This window comes from Anas platyrhynchos, chromosome 3, assembly GCF_047663525.1.
Source record: "Anas platyrhynchos isolate ZD024472 breed Pekin duck chromosome 3, IASCAAS_PekinDuck_T2T, whole genome shotgun sequence".
In the NCBI taxonomy this organism is placed as follows: Eukaryota; Metazoa; Chordata; class Aves; order Anseriformes; family Anatidae; genus Anas; species Anas platyrhynchos.
The window spans coordinates 6,385,001-6,407,994 of record NC_092589.1 but is presented as its reverse complement, the minus strand read 5'-3'; the positions used below and the strand labels follow the sequence as shown (position 1 = coordinate 6,407,994).

The 22,994-nt window shown below is 52.1% G+C and overlaps 1 protein-coding gene across 16 annotated transcripts in view; it reads left to right on the top strand.

Moving 5' to 3' along the window:
* BCL11A (BCL11 transcription factor A) overlaps positions 1 to 22,994 on the top strand; it is a 136,945-nt gene that overhangs the window by 107,102 nt on the left and 6,849 nt on the right. For 13 of the 16 annotated variants that reach the window (XR_011807937.1, XM_072035214.1, XM_027453273.3 and 10 more), the window contains one exon: positions 21,517 to 22,994. This exon is cut by the window's right edge. Coding sequence is in view for 15 of the 16 variants with exons in the window: in XM_072035214.1 (XP_071891315.1) it covers positions 21,517 to 22,994 (1,478 nt within the window). In the remaining variant the exon portion in view is untranslated. Of the gene's footprint in view, positions 1 to 8,632; positions 8,786 to 21,516 lie in introns of those variants that run through there. The other 3 variants (XM_072035222.1, XM_072035223.1, XM_072035220.1) reach the window with 2 other exon arrangements.

The window sequence follows — 22,994 nt, the reverse complement described above, 5'->3', positions numbered from 1 at the left end:
AGCAGTCACCGCTCCGGGCACTGGCGCCTGCAGCAGGGCTCTGAGCGCGTCTGGCACGCTCCGGGGTGAAGCCTTCCACTTAGTTTCCCTTGCAAAGCGCCTCATGAACATGCACACCGACTCTTCGCTGCACTGAACCCAAACACGGTACGTGGGGCCAACCAGGGCAGCTCCTCCCGGCGAAAATGCTGCTGTCGGTACAGCCAGCGGTGTCCCCATGCTGATGCAAAGCAGTCGGAGAGATGAAAGGGAGGGATTTTTCTATCTGCGGAGACTGAGTAGCGAAGTTTCCTGATCAAGGCAGGAGATTTCCATGCCTGTGTGAGAGGTTTTCCTGCGTGTGGCTTCACCGATGGCCAGAGTTGAGGCCAGATGCAAGACCCGAGCCTGGAGGAGCAGAAGACCCGCGGTTTGTGCTGGCATAAGCCAAAGGAATGAGCGGGTCAGGATGTGTGCACAAAGAGCACGCGGGAGCACTGGCCCAGTCCAGAGTTCCCAGTGACTGGCCTCACAATTTGGGCAGTGGTAGTTGGCGTTTTTGGACACCCAGACTTTCCTCACAAGCCCCCAGGACAGAAGGACCCAAGACCACTTTCTCCTCCACCTCTCAGAAGAAAGGCATCCTGGTGCACCGCCACGCTGGGGCCTGTTCTCACGGGCCAGCTGCCTTCTGCTAAAAGCACAGCCCAGAGTGCTTCCTGGATGTGCTCTGAAGCATGCACAAAAATATTGAGCTCTGCTAATAGCATTTGCTTTCTTTTCCTCTCTCTTTCCCCACTGCTCTGCAGAGCACCCGTTCTTGAAGGGCCTGATTTGCATGCGAGCGTGGGGCAGCCGCTCGCTCCTTCCTCGGCTGCTTTTGTGACCGAGTGTCTTAAAAAGCTCTGCTGCTGGGGTTTTCCCATCCCTTCTCTTTCAGTTGAAAATAACCGACTGATGATTATTTTTTTTTTTTTCCGACAAGATTTACTAAAGCTCACCTCTGGCCTGAGACCGACCAGGGAGAGTTGCTTCTGCAAAGAAAAAAAAAAATTTCCAGGCTTACGAGCAGCGAAACCAGAGGCTTACAAGGAAAGGCTGAACAGAAACCGAAGGCACAGCAGCCGCTGCCAGGTGATGGCCGTAGTGCTGGGGACTTACTCCTCGGCTCGAGGTTTCCAAACGCTTGGGAATGAGTCCAGCGTGTTTGGGCTTGAGAACAAAATCTCTCGGAGGTGTCCAAGGCAGGGTGGAAGGGATCCAGGGAACGGCATGAAGCTGCGCAGCCCCGTCCCAGGGCTGAAGGATTATTTTAATGGCTAGAGCTAACAGCGCGTCTGATAGCACGGCGGTAGGAATGTTTGCAGAGCGAGTTCAAAACACTTCTTAAAACTGATCAGTCACGGCCCCAAACCTGGCTTGTTGGCTTGGTTTAGGAACGAGGCTGCGTGAAGGATGCTGAGCTGGTGCCTGCTTTGGGATCAGACTGCAGGAAAATGGGCGTCCTTCCGCACGCTGCTTCCACTCTCATCATTGCAAACACGTTGGGTGCAGTCTGGGCTACGGCTGACAGAGCTGATACGGGAGAGAGCGGCTTCATGCACCCATTTTGGGGATGCCCGGGGGTTTATGCGGCCTCAGGCGGGCGAGCTGAGCGTGGGAGCAGATAACCACGCGCTGCGCACGGTTTTCTGCTCTTCGTTTCGTTTGCAGTGGGATCTGTGTTTGCTCAGATCTGTTTTTTCCCAAGTCTTTAAGGGGAGTCCACTTAACGGCCTCACGGAGCTGTATTTTCTTTACGGTAATGAGGCAGCATGACATACCAGTCGGGGGAAATCTGATAGACTCGGGAGACCCTAGGAGGGTAGAAAATTACTTAATTTACTTTGTGTGCAATAGTCTTAATTTTCAACTATTTGAACAACTGATTGCTGGGGCAATCACCAGATCTTCAGAGTTAAGATGCTTCCTGCTGGAATGGAGTATTAGCTAAATCAGCTATGGATTGCGATGACAAAGTGGAGTGATTGCGTGTGTCCATCTGAGGGTAAAGAGAAGATTAAAAACAAATCCCCGAACCCGAGCCTCATTGCTTCTCACGTTCGGGGCCGGGGGAGGCAGGTGAGGCTGGCATTGTCTGGCGGCTCAGTGCCGGGGCTCTGCAGCTCTCGTCTTGGCTCTGGCAAGGAACCCATGGGCTGGGAATGGCGGCCGGTTTCTTACCGAGCTGGTGAGAAGCCCTTGGCCTGGCAATTCCCCGGCAGGAGACGCGGTAACATCCAGCGGTGGAATTACGGCATGTCTCAGGTGCTTTCTTCCCAAGTTAGTGCTAATCCTCTGCGTCTTTGACCCGTTTCCCAGAGCCTTAGGGCCAGCTCCTGCTGCCCTTGCGCAGGGAAGGCCCTTGTGTTGGGAGCAGCTTGCAGAAGCAAATCGGCCTCCAGTGAAGCGTTGCACAGCACGGAGGGATTAGGCACTGGGCCTTCCTTAGGAGGTAGGTGTTGCAGTCCCTGTGCTGTGGGCAAGTCCTTACTCGGGCGGGTTTTCCCACTGATTTAGGGGAGAGATGCCCAATGTTGGCGCCTGCCCACCAGCCCCATCCAGAAACCCACGTTAGAGCTCGTGGAGCGAATGCAGGATCAAGGGGAGCCGCTCTGCTCACCGGGGCAGGGCTTGCACCAGGGCCACTCGTGGTTGAGAAAGCTGCCCATGCCGCTGGAAAAACCTCGCTGTAATTGCTGAGGAAGGAAAACGGGCATGAATATTAAGAGGCCTTCTCCTGCCTTCCTGTGCCAGCAGAAAATGAAAAATTCAGTGCGAATACATTTTCTGCTTAAAAAAAGAATCTGGATGATAAAATGCAATCCTAATTTCTGATGGCTGAGAGCTGCATGAGTGAGAATATTTAATTACAGCTGCAAAGTACAAACATTTCCTAGCAAGCATTCGTTGAGTTAATAATAATTAATTAATTCCTTGGCTAAAACGCTCTTCCTGCCCGTGTTCTTTTAGTCGGCTGGAAATCTGATTCCCCTTTTTACTTTATTTTGCTGACAGCCTCCCAGAAAGCGGGGAGGGGAGAGGACGGAGACTATTTATATAAACAGAGGCTTTATGTTACACTCTATAGATCATTACGGTGGGCTTGCGTGATTTTGTTTAGCAGACTTTTGCAAACCGAGGCGAGGACTTCAAGCGGCTCAGCTGATGCGGAGGGACTGAGTATCTGACTGCAGCGGCGATAAGTGTCTGTACAAATATTTATACAATTCCGATGGTCTTTTGAATTGCATTATTACAACACAAAAAGCTGTCACATTTCCAGGCTTTCCGAGGCGCGCTTCTTACGGCTTGCATACATTTTGCCGGCCTCGGCAGAGCGAGCGGTGCCTGCGCTCTGCGCTGGCTGGACGCGAGCCACCCGGCAGCGGGGCGGGTGCTGCGCCCGCGCAGCCGGAGCTGAGAAGCCCTGCCGAGAGCCTGGGTCTCTTCGCTCGGGCTTAGCACCGAATTTACACCGTCCCGTGGCACGGGGGCTGGCTAGGGAGCAGCTGAGGGGCCAGATTGCACGTGCTGTGGGCTGAGCGAGGTGCCTCTCCGCATTTTGGGGCTGCGTTTTGATGGCAGGCTGCAAATTGTCACCCTGAGCCTGCCCTGGCAACCCCTCCCTGGGGTTCTGTGTGCAGAGAGGCCCCGATGTCTGCAGCCCATCATGGGAGGCCTGAGCTGAACACGGCATTTGGCTCCGTGTAGGAAAACACCAGTCAGCACCCCAGAGGAGAAGTGAGGAGCTGGAAGCTTTGTGTTGGCCTGTGCGGGTGGGGTGCAGAGCCAAATGGAAGGGATTTTGGACTGGCCATAAAGTGTCAGCCACCTCCTGCCTCTCCCTGGATGTGAGTCCACGTGTCCGCACAGCCTGGTGTTGCTGACGCCTGTGGTTTTTCTTCAGCTTCGGCTCTTGGTGTGGGTTACAGGACGCTGCTGGCACTGCAGGCTCTGGGATAAAGCTTGGAAATGTGACTTTGGTCCCACTGCAGGCAGGGTTCACACTTCTAAATGTCTTCCCACAAAGTCAGGGGTCCTTTTCAGCAGTGGAGTTTCATTACAACTTTTTCTAAAGGGCTGGAGGCCTCCTTAGCCCTTTTCTTCTGGTTTTGCTCGGACAGGGCCCCGTTGTGCTGAGTTTGTATCATCGCTGTAACTCAGCAGCTTCAGCAGAGGCTTTGTGCAGTGCAAGCTGTTCCCAAATAGGTGCTTCCAGAATTTCCTTCTGAGTCTTAAGCCAAACTTTGCTCCAGCTTTTTGTGGTGCATTTCAAATTAAAATGCTTCTGCGGCCTCAAAATTGTTGCCACAGCAGCTTTGTGTCACGTCGCGGAGTGTCACGTCGCAAACTCCGCGTCTCCAGCGGCGTCACCTGCAGGTGCGTCTCTGAAGGCAAGGGATTCATCCAGAGCCATGAAGCCAGTGAGGGCTGGAGGCTCAGGTGGAGAAGATGAGAGGCTTCATGGAAGTTATTTGAAGAGACTGAGTCCCGCCGGTGGAAAGGAGAGGCTGTCCTGGAGGGGTTGGGAGCGTGTCAGTAGCTGCCCCAGCCCTGGCAGAGAAAGCCCGGTGCTTCAATACGCCGCGAGCGGTTGTGCCTCCTATTGCAGACGTATTTGTAAGATTAGGGGTTTGGAAAACGTTTGCAAGGTTGTGAAACTGGAGTCCCAGCTGCTGCGGGCCTCCTGGTGTCCTTCGGCATCACGGCTCAGGGGTTTGGGTTTTTAGGGAAGGAGCATGAGCCTTCCCAGCAGCTGTTGCTGTATTTCTGGGGGTTTCAAAGGAGAGGGCTCTACTTTCAGAGCAGCGTTTGGGTGGTTTTAGGGCTCGTTTTTCCCCAGGGAAAGGAGATTACCAACCCATGGTCAAAGAAAGAGAGAAAATTACTGTGGATTTTCTGTCTACCAGTATTTATTTATTTATTTATTTATTTATTTTTAAAAAGGTATATGATTTTTAAATGTGTCACACTGGCTTCCTAGATTTCGGGTTCAGTGGCTGGTGCTCCAGCAGCCTGCTAGGTTGGGTAGCCCTGCCTTGACAGCCCGCCGCGTGGGACCCGTTCCTATACCACGGCACCAAAAGCACGAGGCCATCTCGGCCGTGGCCCCAGCTGCGGCGATCCCCTCCTCTCCCGGTGAGGAAGGAACCCTGTTTTTTGGTGGCAGCTACTTAATTCGGTGGCACTGCCTGTGCAGCACCCGGTATCGCCGGCCGGACAGCGCGTGGGGCGGCAATGTGGTTAGCCAGATAACGGGGGCATTCGCCCTGCTGCTGGGGTCCTGCTCTGGCAGGAATCGCCCCGTTCCTCAAACTTCACCTGCACCCCCTGCTTCAGAACCGCAGCATGTCCCCGGATGGGGTGGCCCCGATGTGTTTTGGGGCACGCTGGCGGTGCTGTGCCAGGGCAATGATGGCGAGGGCTGGCTTTCTGTGCTTAAAAACCCCTCTGGGGCGCAGGGGGCTGCACAGGTTTCCCCACAAGCTCTGGTTTAGCTTGCTGTCGGGGTGTGCTCCACAACTGCAACGTCCCAGCTTCAAAGCAAGCAGGAGGCAACGGTAACCACTACAGGGTTAGTAGTGGTTAGTAAAGTGGCAGGATTAATTTCAAAGGGGAAAGGAGAATGAAAGAAGCAGCCTGTGGAGCGCAGGGCACGGGGCGCAGGGCGGCTCCAACACTGCTGAACACACCCTGAGCAGCCTTGGTGCTGAGATGGTGAATAAACCTTAGAAAACATCCTTAAATCCTGGCAAGGGCGTTTCTTTTTCTCACCTGGTGCTTGAGCATGGGCCCGGGGAGAAGGAGCTGAGCTGGTTTGCCCAATTTCTCCATCCCTACCTGCTGAAGGGGGCCGGTGACGTGCACCTCCTCGGGGACGGCTCTGCGGGGCTTGGTTCGCTGCCATCTGGAAAGTGCTGTTGGAGGGCCAAGTATTACGGCTTTGCGAGGAATTTTAATGTATCTGTGTTTATTGCGAGTGTGATCCATTAGTAATGTATGCCCGGCCAGACAGACAGACAGACAGTACGGTCCTGCTCCCACCAAAGCCCGCGGGAAGCCTGCAGTAAACCCATAGAAGGAAATACCGCCGATGCTTTTCCAGAAGGAGAGAAGCATTTTGTATTTGAATGGAAGCCAGAGGTGCTGTGTCTGGCAGCAGGGGATCCAGGCTACCGTGCTGGCCGGGAAACGAGCCCTTGGCTTTTGCTGGGGGAAACGGGAGAGCAGAAACTTCAGGTCCCCGCTTGCGTGGCCACCGCGACAGCAGGACCTTCCGCTGGTGTCCACATCCCGCCCGTGCCATGACCCGTGGCTTCCCCTGCTTTGGGGAGGGAATTTCGATGTGATTGAGCTGTTAACCAAAGGGCCAGGAGTCCTTGCGATGACCACTGCCATCTTGGGTGCTAAAAAAACCCTAAAAACACAACACTGGCTGCCTGCTTCCCCGTGACCATCCGCCCTGTCGCCGCCCCAGCTGCTGGACGCGTTGCCGGAGCGGGCAGATGTCACGTTGCTCAACGCGGTGAAGATTTGCACGTCTGGTTATTACCGGATAAGATTGTGGGGCTCGCACGCAGCGCGCGAGCTGGAATGTGTAACCCCTGTGGTTTTCAACTGTACTTATCGGGGGCGGGGGCCGGCTGTCCGAGCAGGGTGTTTCCTCTAATCGCCGGCTTCACATGCCAATGTCTCGCAGATAGATGGGGGCAAAGGCTCCCCTGGTACAGAACAGTTACTTTCGCCGGGCGCAGGAAGAAGAGTCATCTAAGGCAAGGTTGGCAAGTTCAAAAGAAGTGTTTTGCTCAAAAAAAAAAAAAAAGAGAAGATGGGTAAACATCGCCGAAAAGGGGTAGCACAGCCACCCCCTGAACTTCTGTGCCCGTTGGCTTTAGCCACCCAAAGCAGAAGGAACCAACTCGCCCCTCTGTTTCCCAGCGGGAAATTCCCAGCTCTATTTCTTCAGCTCCAGATACACCTCCCCAAGTCGTTTGGAGGTTTCTGTTCACAGCAAAGGAACCTCCCCACTTCAGAGAGGGCTTTTTCACCCTCTGGACTTGAATTTTTTAATAGGAAAATCCACACAAGTGCTTTGGTTTGAGGAGTGGGACTGTCCCCAACGGGGCTGGCGCGGGGTTTGTCCCCAGCACGTGGCACCTATCGTCCCCCCTGGGCCTTGGAGCAGCACGGGCAGCTCTCGGGCTCTATTTAAGGGCATCCCTTCCACTCATTAGCCTCCATGATAAACATGGCGTTGAGGAGGGGATTTGAGGAGGGGATTTTCGGTGGGGCGGTGAATGGGGAGGCCAGACACCATTGTCTGGCAGGAATGCGAGTCCCGGGGCTCCGAAATCGTCACAGCCCCGGCTCCCCCTCCTTCCCGGGACTTCCTCCTCCAGCCGGGGTTTTGTTTTGGGAACAAGTGTTGGTCAAACACGCTTTTGTTCGCGGCCAGTCGCTTGGCACGCAGCAGCACTTCTGGCGGGGGACAAGGAGAGGGCTGTGCTAGCGGCTGACGGGGCAGCTGTGGCGGCACCGAGAGGGAATACTGATGGCCAGGGCCGCCGGGCGGAGGCGAGGCAGCGAAGGGAAGGATGCTGCGGTCAGCTTGGGGATGCTGCCCTGCTCCTCCTGCTCCTGGCCCCTCGGCAGCTCCACCTCGGACCGTGGGTCCTGGCCAGAAAGTTGCCAAAAGTGCTCGTACCGGCGTGGGTAAGGGGTTCTCCCAGGGAGAAGTAAACTATTTAGGGCAGTAACAGAGTTTAAAAGGAATTGGGTAAGTGATAGTGACTTCTTTGTCAGCAGAAATGGAAGCAAAAGCCGTTCATAGATGACATTACTTTAATGACATTACGTACGTATGTCCTTTCTTTCACATTTCCTGTAATCCTGTTATGGCATTGTCCCATTACCTCCAGCACTGTCATCTTTAAATGCTGTCAAATCTTAACTGGATTGCCAAGGGCATCGGAGGAGCGGCGAGGTGAACCCGCTGGCGATTTCAGCCCTACCCTGGCTCCAGCCATCTCCCTCCCTGCCCCAGACGGGGTAAAACGCACGGGTGAGGTGATGGCTCGGATGGCTTCGCATCCTTTATGGGGCTGCTGCCCTTTGCAGCGGCATCCAGCTCCCTTTCCATGACAGTAATGGTCATTTGCAAAGCGTGCTGAACCCTGTGGACCCGACGTGCAATTAAGTGCAGCGTCTTGGTGTTAATTGTTATTAACGTTATTGCTCTTTTATTGCGTTATTACTAAAAAATGACGTGAGGCCAATTTCTTCCACTCCGACCACAAATGGCCGGCTGTGGTTTTTCAAAAGCAAGGCGAGATGGAGCTGCAGATGGGAAAATGGGAGGCTTAAAACTCCTGCCACTTACCTCCGGAGCTATTCAGCCTTCCCAAGCCCGAGGAGCGGGGAGCGGCAGCCAGTTTGAGCCGCTGGCCCGTATCGGCGGTGGCGGGGAGCTCTGGGACGGGAGCTGCCACCTCGTTATCTCTGCGTGCAGCGCCGCGCTCCCGCGGCTCTGGGCCCCAGCAGGGGCACCCACTGGACCTGGCTGCGGAGCAGACACCGCCAGCCAGCGACCCGCAAGGCTCCCTTTGGCCAAAACACCATCCCCAAGCCAGTGGCCAGGCGTGCACCGTGTCGATGCGTCTTCTTGCTTGACTTTTGGCATGGCTGGGGGTGTTCAGCCCAAGAAGGCGGTGTCATCATATGGCCACGCAGGATATGCCGGAGATTATTCACTTAATCAGCCTAGGTTAGTTTTTTTTGTTGTTGCTGCTATCTGTTACTGGTATCTAAGCGCTGGCAGTTAAAACATTTAATTGCATTTTCCTCTAACAAAATGCTTATCTTGCAGAAAGATGGGCTTCTTGACAATCTGTTTGATACACGTAAAAACTCTTGTTCTCATCACGTGCCCTACCAACAACGCCCTCTTCATTCATCCTTTGAGGCTGGTCCTCTGCCTCCAAGCCCGACCTTCCCACATGAGCTCCTTCCCCATCTGCAAGGGCTCTTCCCCTTCCGCATTGGTGAGCAGTCACCTCTTGCTGCCTGCATTTTTTTAAGAGCTAGTGGGCATGGTGCTTCCAGCCCTGGTCCTCCACAGGGGTTTTGGCAAGGACGAGGATCTGCTGGGGTAGGGCTCCTGAGCTGAACACGCCCCGTACATCGCTGCCCCCGCTGGCTTCTCAACCAGTACTTTTTTTGGGTGCTGGAGGAGAGGTTTTGTCTTCTTTCTGAATATCTTAATAACTGAAGATTTGAGTGTAAAAACACTAACCGCACTCAGTTAACCGTGTTTTTTATCAGTCGTAGCTTGGCTTTTTTCCCCCCTATATGCACAGGAACCATTTATAGCAGAGGTGGGCCGAGTTTGCAACTTATTAATCTTGCACTCGCATGCGGGTTGAAAAGAGACACCATGCCTTTATCAAAAGCCAGGCTAGCACAAAAGCCTATGCAAAATCATCATCAAATCCTATTAGAGGTGGAAAATATCTCTTAGATCATCTCATTCATTTCCCTGCCAATGCTAGACTGTTTCTGAGAGTTAATTTTCTAGTGTCTGCTGCTGGCTCCCTGTGTGACTGTGGGTCTGTCATTTTGCCTTTGGGTTGTCGCTGGGACTTGCAGTGTTTGTTGTGTGGTTCCAAACAGAGCTTTCTCGTTTTATTTGGTGCTTGCATAGGAAAAAGAAAAAGAAAAAAAAAAATCTTTCAATTTGCATTTCTCCTGCACTTTTTTGGAGAGTAATTTGAAGAAACAAATGTTTCTGGTCACCCTCTCACGTGGTCACATTGGGAAATGCCGTGAGATGTCCCCAGAAAGGAATCTGTCTGGAACCCCATGCAAAGGCTGATGGCAGCAATTGCTGGTGAATGTTCCCGAAGCCTTGTCGTGGACACCATGGGGCATCTGGCCAAACCAGGGGACAGCCTGTCTGGCTGGTGGCATCTCAGGTTTGCTCCACCCATCGCACCCCCACAGCTCGTACCCACTGGTATTTTTCCTGCATAATGTGTTAGTGGCTTCTGCTCAGCTCCGTGGCTGCTGGTTCTCCACCTGGCACTACAGGGCAAGTGCTGCCCGTTTTTCCTCGCCCATCTTCCCCGTGTTAGCAAGTTCTGGTGGCGATGGACAAAATTGCCCTCTGGATTCGTTGTCCTGCACATGGCCTGCCTTTACTATCCAGGCAGCAAGCGCCTGCAGGCACGTGCTCACGTGCACCAAGGGTCGAGGAGAGGGAAAAAATACAAAGACGGAAAGAAAGACCATAAATAGGGATGCAGAGTGTTCACAGCCTGCTGTGGGATCGGGGCTGGGGTTTCGAGACGAGCAGTTCACTGCCTGCGAAGCACTTCCCTGTCTTACGAGCTTTGTGCTGGCACAGGCTTGGATGAACGGCTGCCCCGATGTCCCGGGCTGGATGTGCCATCCAGTCGGCAGGGGGAAAAGAAAATGAATAAATTGAAAGTGGAGCTATTTATAGCGTCGGGCGATGCAGATTTCATCAGCGTTTTGTTTCAGCCGAGGAAGCGCGCTGTGCGAGCACAGCAGCCTCCTGCCGGGGATCGCCTTCCTGAGGCCGGACACCACCGAGCACTGCCGAGAGTGACCCGCATGGGCAGAGGACCTCAGGGCTTCCTAATTAACTCAGGATCTGTAAATCAGAGCGTGGTGGCTCGACGAGCCCCCTCATATGCCGTAAGTGTCAGGGCTCAGCTGATGGCCGGGTCTAACGAGCGCCTGGTTTTTAGCAGCCATCAGGAGACTCAGGCAGCTCCTAATGGCTCGGATTCAAAACATTGCAGGGCATTTTTCATCTCCTACCCTGAAATTTGTCTGCGTCGCACCCTCCTCAAATATTTGGGCTCTTTTCTTTAATTTCAGGCCCTTGCCTTGCTGTGGCCCCTCTCCCTCAGCCTCAGCGGCTCATTGTTTGCCTGTGCTGCAGTTACGCTGACACGATGCCGCAGGTTTTGGTGACACCACTCCTCACTTACACCATGGCAAATGAGACCAAAACCTCATTTTGGCTCTGTCTGCAGGGTAAGAGTTCAGGCTGCCTGCTTCGGGCTGCTCAGAGCTGCCCAGAAAGTGGCGAGGGAGCTTCCTTCCCCGCTTGATGCAAATCCCACCACCCGCACCGAGACCCATACAGGCCGTGCTCGGGGAGACTGCGGGATTGGCTCTGGGTAAACAGCAATTGGCACCGGATAAATGGCATTCAGGAAGGTAGAGAGTTAATCGGCAACTCTTGAAGACTTCTCTGCACGTGTTTATGTTCAACTCCTTATCCCTAGCTTGGCAATTATTCATGTGAAATAGAATATAAATCCCGATGCCTAATTTTTCTTCTAAAAATTTCACAAAGTAATCAAATCCTGAAGTGCATATTCTCTTCCAGTGGTTTTATCAGTAAATCAAATTTTTATCATTTATCAGCAAAAGTTAGATTTAAGCATCCTCACTGTAATGTTTGAAAGATGAACATTTGTTTCAGTGGGTACTGTGCCAATCAATAATCTTCCAGCTTGACTCAGCTATCAATTATTGCCGCAATTATTTGTCTAGTTGGATATTTAAAATGTCATCAGAAAGAGATGATTACATATTCCAGAAAGCAAGGCACTGTATAATCAGATGAACTGAATCCAGTTAAATGTAGTGTGGTACTAACCTGTCCTTCAAAGCTGAATCCTGCAGCCGCAACTGAAACAACAGCTTTCTGCATTATTGTAAGGAAACAGATCTTAACCTTGGAAGAGTGTGTGTTATTGGGGTCGGGTAATACTCGGATAGAGGAGACCTTGCAAGCTGGGAAATTGAATCAGCCTTACTGACATAAAGGAGGGTTTTGGGGGGGGGAGGGCTGTTTTTGTTGGATTTCATCTGCAAATCTATAAATAAGAAAAACCACTCTTTATCTTCCTTTCTGTGAATTTAAACTCCTGAGCTTGCATCCCCAAATTTTCATATGCCCTTTTTGCATTCCTTGACGTGATGTATGTATGGTAAATACTCTCCGTGCCCTGGGAATGCAATAAAGCTGTAGCAATCCTTGCAAGTCTTACATCCTCCAACTCCAGATATTCCGAGTATTATATCATTTTCAACTTCAAGGATATCTTGACTATGGAGAGGAGACGGAATAAACCGGAGGAGACCAGACAACTTTACGACACCTTTTGGTCCTATTTGCAAAGCAGAGGAAAATTTTATTAATTCTACCAACAGTCGCTTGTGCAAGTTATAAAGCGAAATGTGGTGGGGTCTGGTTCAGCACTTGCTGTGCTTGCAACTCCGTGGTGACATTGAACTTGCTCAGGGACAGAATAAACCTTTGCCTTCTGAACCGGTGATTTGCAGCCGGAGGGGTTGTTCTGGGGGACCTGCGGTTCCCCTGACCCACTTTGTCTGGGTGGTTTGCTGCTGGCTAAATAGCATTAATTTGGAAGTGAGAGGAAAGTGAGCCAAAGGGGAAGCTGGTAGCCGAGGAGGGTCAAAGAGGATCCATTTTGGGAAGGAAAAGGTGCAAGAGGGCTCTCAAGGGGAACAGTCCTGGGTCTTTGCTTTCCCTTCCCTGAATCTGAACTACGAGCCCTGTCCGTACAGCAAACCCAGTGTGAGAAGGAAGTGAGCAGGGCAGCGTTGCTCCGAGTGAGCATTTTGTGCTTGCTGAGAAAAAACAGATTTGGCTGTTGCGGTGCCTCCTCGGCTTGCACATCTGGTGCTTGTCCCCAGCTGTGGAGTACCCCTGGAAAGGACATCCCCAAAGCCATCCCTCCGCTAGACAGAGAAGCAGAATATTTAACATTTGAAATGCAGCAAAAATACAACAAAGACAGAGGTGATGATGAGCTCTGACGGTGGAGCAGTGCCTCGGTGGCACTGGTGGTGCCTCCTGCCTCGATGCTCCGGGCACTGCTGGGAATGACCTGCAGCAGTGTTTCAGCGTGGCCTTTCTTGTATTTGTTGTGTTGTTTGGTTTTATTTTGTTTTGCCTTAAAGAAACTTTTTGAAGCGTGCTCTGCCTTTTATCCAGGTTTAGTCATAGGGCTGTCGGAAGGGAAGAAAACAAGAAGAGGAAAAGGGAGCCAACGCAAAGTAGGAAAGGAAACAACTCATCATGTAGGTGTATGAAAGTGAATAAAATAATTTGGAGCCTCTCTGCAGCTATATAATTACCCTGTATTTAAAGAGTGGATTATTAACCCGGTTGTCCCCGGCAGCCATCGGGGAAGTGCGTAATTGCGGACGGTTGGAACGAGGCATTGTTTGCCTGCCAGCCGGGCTGGGCTTTCAAAGGGCTTTGATGCCTGCAGCGGTCAGGGCTCAGGTGGGTCACTGGCCGGGCAGACCTTCCTGGCGTGCCTGGTGCTAGGCGTGTCCCGAGGAGCAGCTTCAGCAGGCAACGTGCTGCCCGTGCCTCTCCTCTTTGCAAGTCCACTCCAAAAATCCCCATTTGCCCCAGAAAATCTCTCCCCACTCTGCTGGTGGCTCAGCAGAGGCAGGGAGGGAAAGGCTGGGGATGGTGGCTGCTTCGCTCCTGGTGTTTTTCGACCAGGGAGGTGGTTTCAGGGAGGAGAGCCCCTTGCAGGGCTGGCAGCTCCCCGCAGCGCGCTGCTCAGGTGCCACCGCCCGTGCTGGAGGCTGCGCAGCCCCCTGGGTTGTGCTGAGGTCCGTCTGTCTCCTGCACCACCCGGATTTCTCCCTCACTGTAGCGTATAGAGGGCATACGTGTGTGCGATTGGATCCTACCCGCTCGAGGGCTTGCTTTTACAATTTCATTCAGAGCTGGATTTCAAGCCCAGCGTTGTTTCACTGCAGTTTTCTTCCGCTCCCGGTTAATGGAGACACGACAGATTTCCACCCCCCTGAAGTTTTAAAAAAGCACAAAATCAGTTGCAGCCTGGTGGCTTACTTGCCAAGTTGGAGCTCGAAGCAGGTTTTTTTGGTGGCCAAATTGTAATCGCCTCGAAAATGGTGACAGACGCGGAGGTCAGGCCTCCCGGCCCCGGCAAATGATGGGCTTTGTCTCCTGGAAATAGCATTTTTGGGGGAGAAATAGGTGTTACGGGCTGGGTTCTTGTGAGAAGGATGAGTAAATACAGCAAATACTGGGGACCCCAACCAAAAATGTCACCCATGAAGTCTGTGCTTTGAGTGCAGGGGGGGGCGATGGCGCCTGGTTTCCTCTGACCATCCTGGTGGGGCTGCTGGTGGGTGGCTTTAAATAGCAATAGGTGCCTGCTGAAAATCTGGCTTTTGGAAAAAATAGATTAATTGCTGGAGGTCCTACCCTGAATTCTGTCCGAGTGGCAAAGTGGCTGTAGCTTTGGTTTCATTATTGCTGTGGCTTTTTTTTGTTTTGGTTTGGGTAAAGTCACTGGTGTTTTGGCATGGCTCTCGGAAGGATGCGCAGTGAAACAATGGCGTTGTGGAGACTTGGTCTAGAAAATATTTAGCCAATTGTATTAAAATGATTTTTGGAAGCTTGAATTGGAAAAAAAAATATTTTCAGGAAGAAAACATAATTTTAAGATTTTTTTTTTAGTAATTACTACTATACATGTGGAACAAAGTGATAGAGAAGACATGACAGAAAGGCTGGGACAGAACAAGTGGGGCCACTGAGGATCCCACAAAGCAAAGGACATTTTAGATTTTGGGCATTTTCACAACTCCCCGGTTCCAGGACCTGACATTAGCCCTGTCCATAAGCAGCTCAGGCTTCATTTGCAGAACTTCTTTTTTTTAAAACACACAACAGGAACAATGCTTCTCAGTGCCCAGACACCACCGCGCCGTTTGCTGGGGAGTCTGGGGACATTGTCCCTTTTTTATGCAGGTGTATTAATCGGGACCATCGAGCTGGCTTCACGTCCCAGTTTTGAAATCAGGAGAGTGGCTTTGGCCTAAAGCCGCTGTGCTACAGGAGTGAAACAGCCCCGGCTTTCCTTGAACACCATGATGGCAATATACAGAGATAGCACTGGAAGTGATAAACAGAAGAGATTAGAAAGTACCCTCTAGTACATAAACGCAGCCACTGCTATTATTTATTAGCAGTATTTTAATTGTTATGACAACAGCAGCGGCGATGCTGATAATAACAGCGCTAACAGCTACTTATAACCCGTTAATGACGGGCCAGGTTAATACCCTGCCTTTCGCAATCTGGAGGACCGGGAGGAAGGATTAGTGCAATAAGGAAAAATCCGTTTGGCCGGTCCGTTTCCCATCCGTATTGATGCTGCTGACTACCAGGAAAAGGTGAGTCACGAGCCAGCGGTATTTCTTGCTAAAGGGAGAAGTGGGCTGCTGCAGCCGGGAGTGGACCCACTTATCTCCCGGCCCTGCTGAGCTTCCTGTGTCCCAACGGCTCCACGGCGCTGCTTTTCGGTTGAAGGAATTTCAACAGTACGGATTTCCAAAAACGAAAAAAAAAAAAAAAGAAAAAAGAAGAGAGATTTGACAGGCCAGATGGAGGAGAACTGAGTCAAGTACAAGTGGTAACAATTAACTCCGTTTTTTCTTCCCCCCTTTAAATACCATAACAACTCCAAATTTATCAGTCCAAAAATCAAGCAATCGGTTGACATTAAAGCAGAGTAAAGAAGTCCCTGGGTTTGGCTCAGGCTGTCTCCAGTAATTTTTTCGTGGCAGGCAGAAGAGAGGGAGGTGCTGGCTGCAGGTGCTCCAGTCACCATCAGCTCCAAGCAGTTTGATGGCAAAAGGCACCGGCTACGTGCTCGGCAGATGCGGGTTGCCCATGGGATACCCCTCAGCGTTGCTTGCTGCACTGGGAAAGCACTGGGAAAACTGGGGTGTCCCCGCACAGCCAGCGGGATGCCCCAGGTGAGACACCGATGGTGTTCATGGTTAGCTTCTCCTGCGGCACGCAGGCCTCTTCGGCGCCTGGGCTGTGCAGTCGCATCAGGAAGATGCTGCCTGCATCGTTTCGGCTCTCCTCTTCCCTGAAGCACCCGTGTGTCCGGAGAGCAGCTTTTCTGGATCCAGCCCTGACTTTTGAGAAACGGAGGAAGCTCTTCCAAAGCACATTGGCACGCGAATGCAGATTATTCCATTACTCACTTGGCAATGGCTGAACTTGGATGCCTTGCTCCAGCATTTTTTTTTCTCCCTCCCAGCAGTGGCATCTAGCTGACAGCTTCTCCTCCCAGCTGGTCCCTTCCCCAGCTCCTCGTCTGGCGTCGCTGCTGGTGCTGCGGCCGCGGGGCTCTGCCTCGTGCCCAGGGTGTCACCTTGCTCAGCCGTGCGAAGCGCGGAGTTTGCTGGGTTGGTCTGTGAGCACAGCGAAGAAGGACCGGCTTTGTTTTTTTTTTTTTATTTTATTTAGAAAAGCCCCTTAGTGCTGATAGCAGGCATCTCTTCATGTTTTATTGAGTAATTGTGCCAACTGCCCTTAAAGGCACTCAAATGCCAATATCCATTCCAGTCATTTGTTAACGTTTTTTCAGATCAGAAGCTAAATCTGTCGCTCGCATGTTCCTGCTTAAATTACTTCTCAGGGGGGCATGGCAGGTAAGAGCTGTTCTGAAAGGGTTTTTTTAGGCAGGAGCTGATACTCCAGAGGCACTACTTGGTGCCCCAGTGTAGAGTGGTGTGGTGGCACTGGCCATTTGCTGGCTGGGGTGCCAAAGTGAATAAATCTGTAGTCGTGGATGAGTATTCACTGTGTGAGACCCGTCAGGATCAGTATTGCCCCTATGCTTGTATTTGGTACAGGGCATCCCCATGCAATCCCCCCAGTGTCAAGCAAAAGGGATTTTTTGGTGCGGGATTCGTGCGTGGCATCAAGGCATCACCTCCCGTGGTTCGGAGGGTTTTGTGCGAACCCACAAAGCGCCGTGAGCCAGATCCTCGACCCCGACACAACTGCAAGGAGAAGGGGGAACGGGGCTGCACCACAGCCCTGTCCTGCCCTTGGGGGGCAGCTCCCCAAACATGAAGAGAATTGTCAGTAAAATTGACCGGGAGGAAAAATGTACAGAGGGAAATGTGAGTGGGCATTGGAGGCTGTTTGTATTTTGAGCAGGACAGGGAGGTGCGGGCAACCTTGGCCAAAATCCCCCCACACCCTATTCAGTGGTGAGACGAGAACGGCAACTAGATAAAAAAAAATCAATACATGACAACTTAAAAAATGGAAAATAGATAGCAATCAATCACAGTGGGAAATCACGTCGAGTAGAGACCTGATACGGGGAGCCTGAGACACCACGGAAAACCTGTGCTGGCCCAGCCAGGGAGGATAAGAGAGCTTTGCATGGTCCTGGCAATGCTAGAGCTCCCACGAGTTGCTCATGGCTAGTTTTAAGTGGAAGAAGCATCAAGGTAGCAGTGTTTGAACCAATATTTGTACCGAAGGGATGGAAGGACGCAGCGTTACGTTTCTGGATCAATAGGCGGGTGATGGTTTTTTTTCCCAGCTCATTTGCAGACAAGGAGGATTTTATACGAGGTCCAATGGAGATAAATATTTTTAAATTGAAAGGCCCTGGCAACTTACCCCCAAGAATCCCTAAATGTTGGCAAGTGATGCTTGTTCTTAATAAAGCTTACGGACTGGGAAAATAGTGCCAATAGTTGTCTGCGGTAACCGGGGGAGCATTCGTTACACCTTGCCTATCTGCTCAGGACAAAATAATTGAAGAGCTGGCATAAGATTCAATTGATAAAGAATTAAAGGCTAGAAATATAATTCATGCCACTCAACGTAGATTTATGGAATATAGATCTTGTCAAATAAACCTGATTTCATTCTTCGAGATGACAAGTTTGGTTGATAAATGCAGATGAAATAGACTTTGCAAAGCATTCGACTTGGTTCTGCGTGACACAGCGCATGGGGAAAATGAGCACTGTGCATGCGGATGGGGCGGGCAGTGCGGGGATTAGGAGCCCACCAGCAGATTTTGGGAAGCCAGGGCTTTGCTAGAGAACCCTTGGTGAGAAGGAATGGTCGGCAGGCTTTTCTATATATCTCCAGAACACCCAAACAGAACGGGAAGGAAAAGGAGCTGGGGCTAGAGAAACCCAGGTTTATAGACGCCAGAGAGCTGCAGCTGAGCGTGACGAGTGGTGGGAACCACCTGTGGGTGCTCAGCCTCTCCTCGTCTTCTGATACGGTCTGAGTGGCTCTGATCTGGTTTGGGCAGCTGTCTTTGGGATCCCATGCTGCGGCCGGTGGGGCTGGAGGAGGTGACGCTGTACCCAAAGACCTTGTGGGGGGTCAGTGCAGGACGTGGAGCCACGTAGTGCAGAAAAGGTCCGAGGATGGTAGCGGACGGTCCCTATGGACCTTAAAGTCCTCGAGTGCAAAGCAGCTGAGGATGTGGGCAGGGCTGCTGGGGTCCCTCTTTGCATCTAGATTTGGGGGATTCATGTGAGTCTCTTGGAAACTGGTTGAAAGCCCCAGTGGTGTTGCAATGCTGCTTTGGCTAACACGTCCCATTGCCTTGCCCCGGTGGAAGATGAGGCAAGCCATGAGACGAGCCTGGTGGGACCCTCCGCAGCTCTGTCCTGCTAGCCCAGGACTACTTGATCCCACCACTGCACTTGCCAAAAGCACCCTGCTGCTTCCTTTCCTCTCTGCCTTCGGGGTCCGCAACTCGCCCACTGGGATGCCTGAATGCTTTGTGGTCCGTGGTAGGGCAGTGTGTGAGCGCGGAGGCTGGCCCGTAGCGAGGAGAAGCCGTCAGCTCCGCAGCCTTCGGGTCCGGTAACAGCCGGGCCGGCAGCCAGCACTTGGTGAGGTCCACCAGGACCTCGTGGGCACGACAGCTGGGCGGGAGGCCAGGAGCACCCCGAGCTGTTGGGTTCGTGGGGACGGCTTTGGCTGCCCATCTCGGCTTAATCTGCTGAGGGGAGAGGCGCTCTGGGTCGGGAAGGGCAAACCAGCTGGGAGATGCTGTGTTTGCCTGAAGAACAACACGGCTACGCCTCTGCCCCCCGCCAGCCCCTCCGTGGATGTCCCCGGGGAAGCGGCCACCTCCAGGAGCACGGCCTGGTGAAGGACGAGGGGCGGTGGGGTGGGACGAAGGGAAGGCGAAGCTCCTCAAAACCCCGTTTCGATGCCCTCATCAGTCCTTGCTGGTAATGAGCGGATGATTGCCGTAATTCTTACCGTTTGGCAAGGCTGCATTAGACTGGAACGTATCTCTAGGTGGTGATATGGTCAGTCAATAGCCTTCGTAATTAATCAAGCACTAATAGACAAATTAGAAATTGCGTCTCTTCAGAGCAGGAGGTGGAGGCAGATCGCTGGTGGTTTTAACCATTTTGCTGCTTTATTTTATTGCCTGGTTTTACGTTGAAGATGGTAGGTCACAAGATTAGGGAAGTTTTGTGCATAACCATTATGTTATATTTAAATTATTATCTTGATTACCAAACACGGACGCTGAATTCAAAACTTGTTTTTCAGGAAAGCAAGTGAAGAATAATATTACATTTTACACTCCACTAAATCAATGTAGCCCTAATTTTGCCATGCAGGAAATCAATTCTAGTCTTTATAACGGTCGAAGATGTTATGAACAAAGTAATTTTGCAAATTATGGCAAGTAACACATTTATTGATGACTGTAGTTTAGGAATTTAGAATTTGTGAGCACTGTAATATAATAAGGCTGCACTGGCAGGAGCTGAGTGAAATACAGATTATATGGTGAAACTGTAATGCATCATTTGCTATTAGTGGACTGGTAATAATTACCAGTTTCAAAGCAGCTTTTTCCATGTAATCTTTAGTCTCAGTCGTAACAGCCCTTCTCATTGACATTATGATTACACTAGCTGCCCTTATGATCTAGAATATCTAGTTGATGGGAATACTAAAATGTGATAGTGAGCACTGTATGTTGTATCCTCATTATAAGATAAAATGCTATTTTCTCTGACCTAATACATAAAATAGAGAAGCGAGGTAGCATTACATTGTTAGCGCACCTCAGCCCCGGCGCGCGGCTTGTAGCATGTTGTTAAAAACTTCCACTTCATTATGGCGAAGCAAGATGAAATTTTCCCATTTAAGATTTTTTTCCGAGCTCACAAATGAGCAGAGGAATGTGAAAGCCCGATTGAATTTTGCTCTAATTTCAACAGATTTAAGTATTTATCTGCACTCCCATGCCTGGCACATAGCGAGCGCCGCCATGCACTTCATTCAAACGCTGGCTTCAGTCGAAGGACGAGACGTTAAATATTATTCCAAGAGCTTTTAAAGCGACTAAAGTGTTAAACGCCCGCTGTAGACGGTTGAGTCGCTTTTTACTCACTCAATTCAGATTGTCAGGCCAAATGTATAATAATAGAAGAACCGGGAGGCAGCGAGGGAGGCTGCGATGGGGTCGCTATAGCCGGCGCTGCGGGCTGCCTGCCTGTCATATTCCCAAATCGTTGTTCGGCTCATTGTATAACGAAAACACCCAGATGAAGCTTTTCTTCTTCTCCTCTCAAGTGAGATAGAAAACAAGACGGTTGTGGATAAAATGATGTTTTCTTTCCAAATCTGCTTTTTTTTTTTTTTTTTTTAACACATTTTCCTTTTCTTCATATTGGGCAATTATGCAAAACCTAATGTGGCGAACTTGCATGTATCTTACGCAGAGACCAACCTGCGGTGGTTTGTCTGGAGCCAGGGCACCCCCTGGGCACAGATTGCTTGGGAAAACCCGAGATATTTTTATTATTCAGCAAACCTCAGGATTGGTTTTTCTTTCTTTCTTTTTTTTTTTTTTTTTTTTTTTAAATCACTGGAATAGCAACTCTACAGAATTCCTAGGCAGGACTGGAAATTAATTTCTGTACTTACCTTAGCTGTAGTTGCAGGTGACTGGTATTTAGCAAAAAAAGCATACAGGGATGGAAGTGACTAATGGCACAAAATTGCCAGAATTGATAGCAAAACGCACGCACCTTCGCCGTGCTCCCCACTGCTCTTCCCGTGCATAGGGCCCTCAGAAAGTTATTCGTTTCTGTTGTTTTGCCGTGCATCGGAGGGGGCTGCCATTATTAGCCGGCTTTTTGTTTGGATATTTATTAGTCAGTTGCTCTTTTATAATGTCCGTGTTATCTCCCAAAATAAATTATCACGAAACAGAGTTCGCTCGCTCCTTGCCAAAGCGCCATTCACCGTCCCCAGCCTCTTTTCAGCGCGCGAGAGACGCGGCGGCTGCGGCGGGGCGGCCGGCCAGGCTCCCTGGCCACGCTCCAGCCCTTTCCCTGCCTGGGCTGCCTCTTCCCGCACTGTTCTCGCTCGCTGTCCCTCTCCCTGGCCCTTTCTGACTTTGGTTTCGCACGTGGGGAGCGGAGCAGAGCCTCCCCCAGCCCCGCACGCGTCCCTTTGCCCCTTCGGCCGTAGCCTTAAGCAGAAGGAGAGCTTAGGCGTGGAGGCGAGCTCTCAGCCACCGGTGGGCGATTAAACATTTACGCTGCTGTTGTGTTGTTTTGCAGGTAAAGACGAGCCCAGCAGCTACACGTGCACGACTTGTAAACAGCCTTTCAACAGCGCCTGGTTCCTCTTGCAGCACGCACAGAACACGCACGGCTTACGGATCTACCTAGAAAGCGAGCACGGCAGCCCCCTGACGCCACGGGTTGGTATCCCATCAGGACTAGGTGCAGAGTGCCCTTCCCAGCCACCTCTCCACGGGATTCACATTGCAGACAATAACCCTTTTAACCTGCTCAGAATACCCGGCTCGGTCTCGAGAGAGGCGTCGGGGCTGGGAGAAGGGCGATTCCCACCCACGCCGCCCCTCTTTAGCCCTCCCCCGAGGCACCATTTGGATCCGCATCGCATAGAGCGCCTGGGTGCGGAAGAAATGGCTCTGGCCACCCATCACCCTAGTGCCTTCGACAGGGTGCTGCGACTGAACCCCATGGCGATGGAGCCGCCCGCTATGGATTTCTCCCGGCGGCTGCGGGAGCTGGCCGGCAACACCTCCAGCCCGCCCTTGTCCCCGAGCCGGCCCAGCCCTATGCAAAGGCTGCTGCAGCCCTTCCAGCCCGGCAGCAAGCCCCCGTTCCTGGCCACGCCGCCCCTTCCTCCTCTGCAGTCCGCTCCTCCTCCCTCCCAGCCGCCCATGAAGTCCAAGTCGTGCGAGTTCTGCGGGAAGACCTTCAAGTTCCAGAGCAACTTGGTGGTCCACCGCCGGAGCCACACCGGGGAGAAGCCCTACAAGTGCAACCTCTGCGACCACGCCTGCACGCAGGCCAGCAAGCTGAAGCGCCACATGAAGACGCACATGCACAAGTCGTCCCCCATGACGGTGAAGTCGGATGATGGGCTCTCCACCGCCAGCTCCCCCGAACCGGGCACCAGCGACCTGGTCGGCAGTGCCAGCAGCGCCCTCAAGTCGGTGGTGGCCAAGTTCAAGAGCGAGAATGACCCCAACATGATCCCCGAGAACGGGGATGAGGAGGAGGAGGAGGAGGAGGAGGAAGAGGAGGAGGAGGAGGAGGAAGAGGAAGAGGACTTGAACGAGAATGAGAGGCCGGACTACGGCTTCGGGATGAACCTGGAGGCGGCCCGCCACCATGAGAACAACTCCAGGGCCGGCGAGGAGAGCCGGTCGATGCCGGACGTCATGCAAGGTATGGTCCTCAGCTCCATGCAGCACTTCAGCGAGGCCTTCCACCAGGTGCTGGGGGAGAAGCACAAACGGGGCCACCTCTCCGAGGCCGAGGTGCACAGGGACACTTGCGACGAAGACTCGGTGGCCGGCGAGTCCGACCGCATCGACGACGGGGCGGTCAACGGCCGGGGCTGCTCCCCGGGGGAGTCCGCCTCGGGCGGCTTGTCCAAAAAGCTGCTGCTGGGTAGCCCCAGCTCCCTGAGCCCCTTCTCCAAACGCATCAAGCTGGAGAAGGAGTTCGACCTGCCTGCCGCCGCCATGCCCAACACCGAAAACGTTTACTCCCAGTGGCTG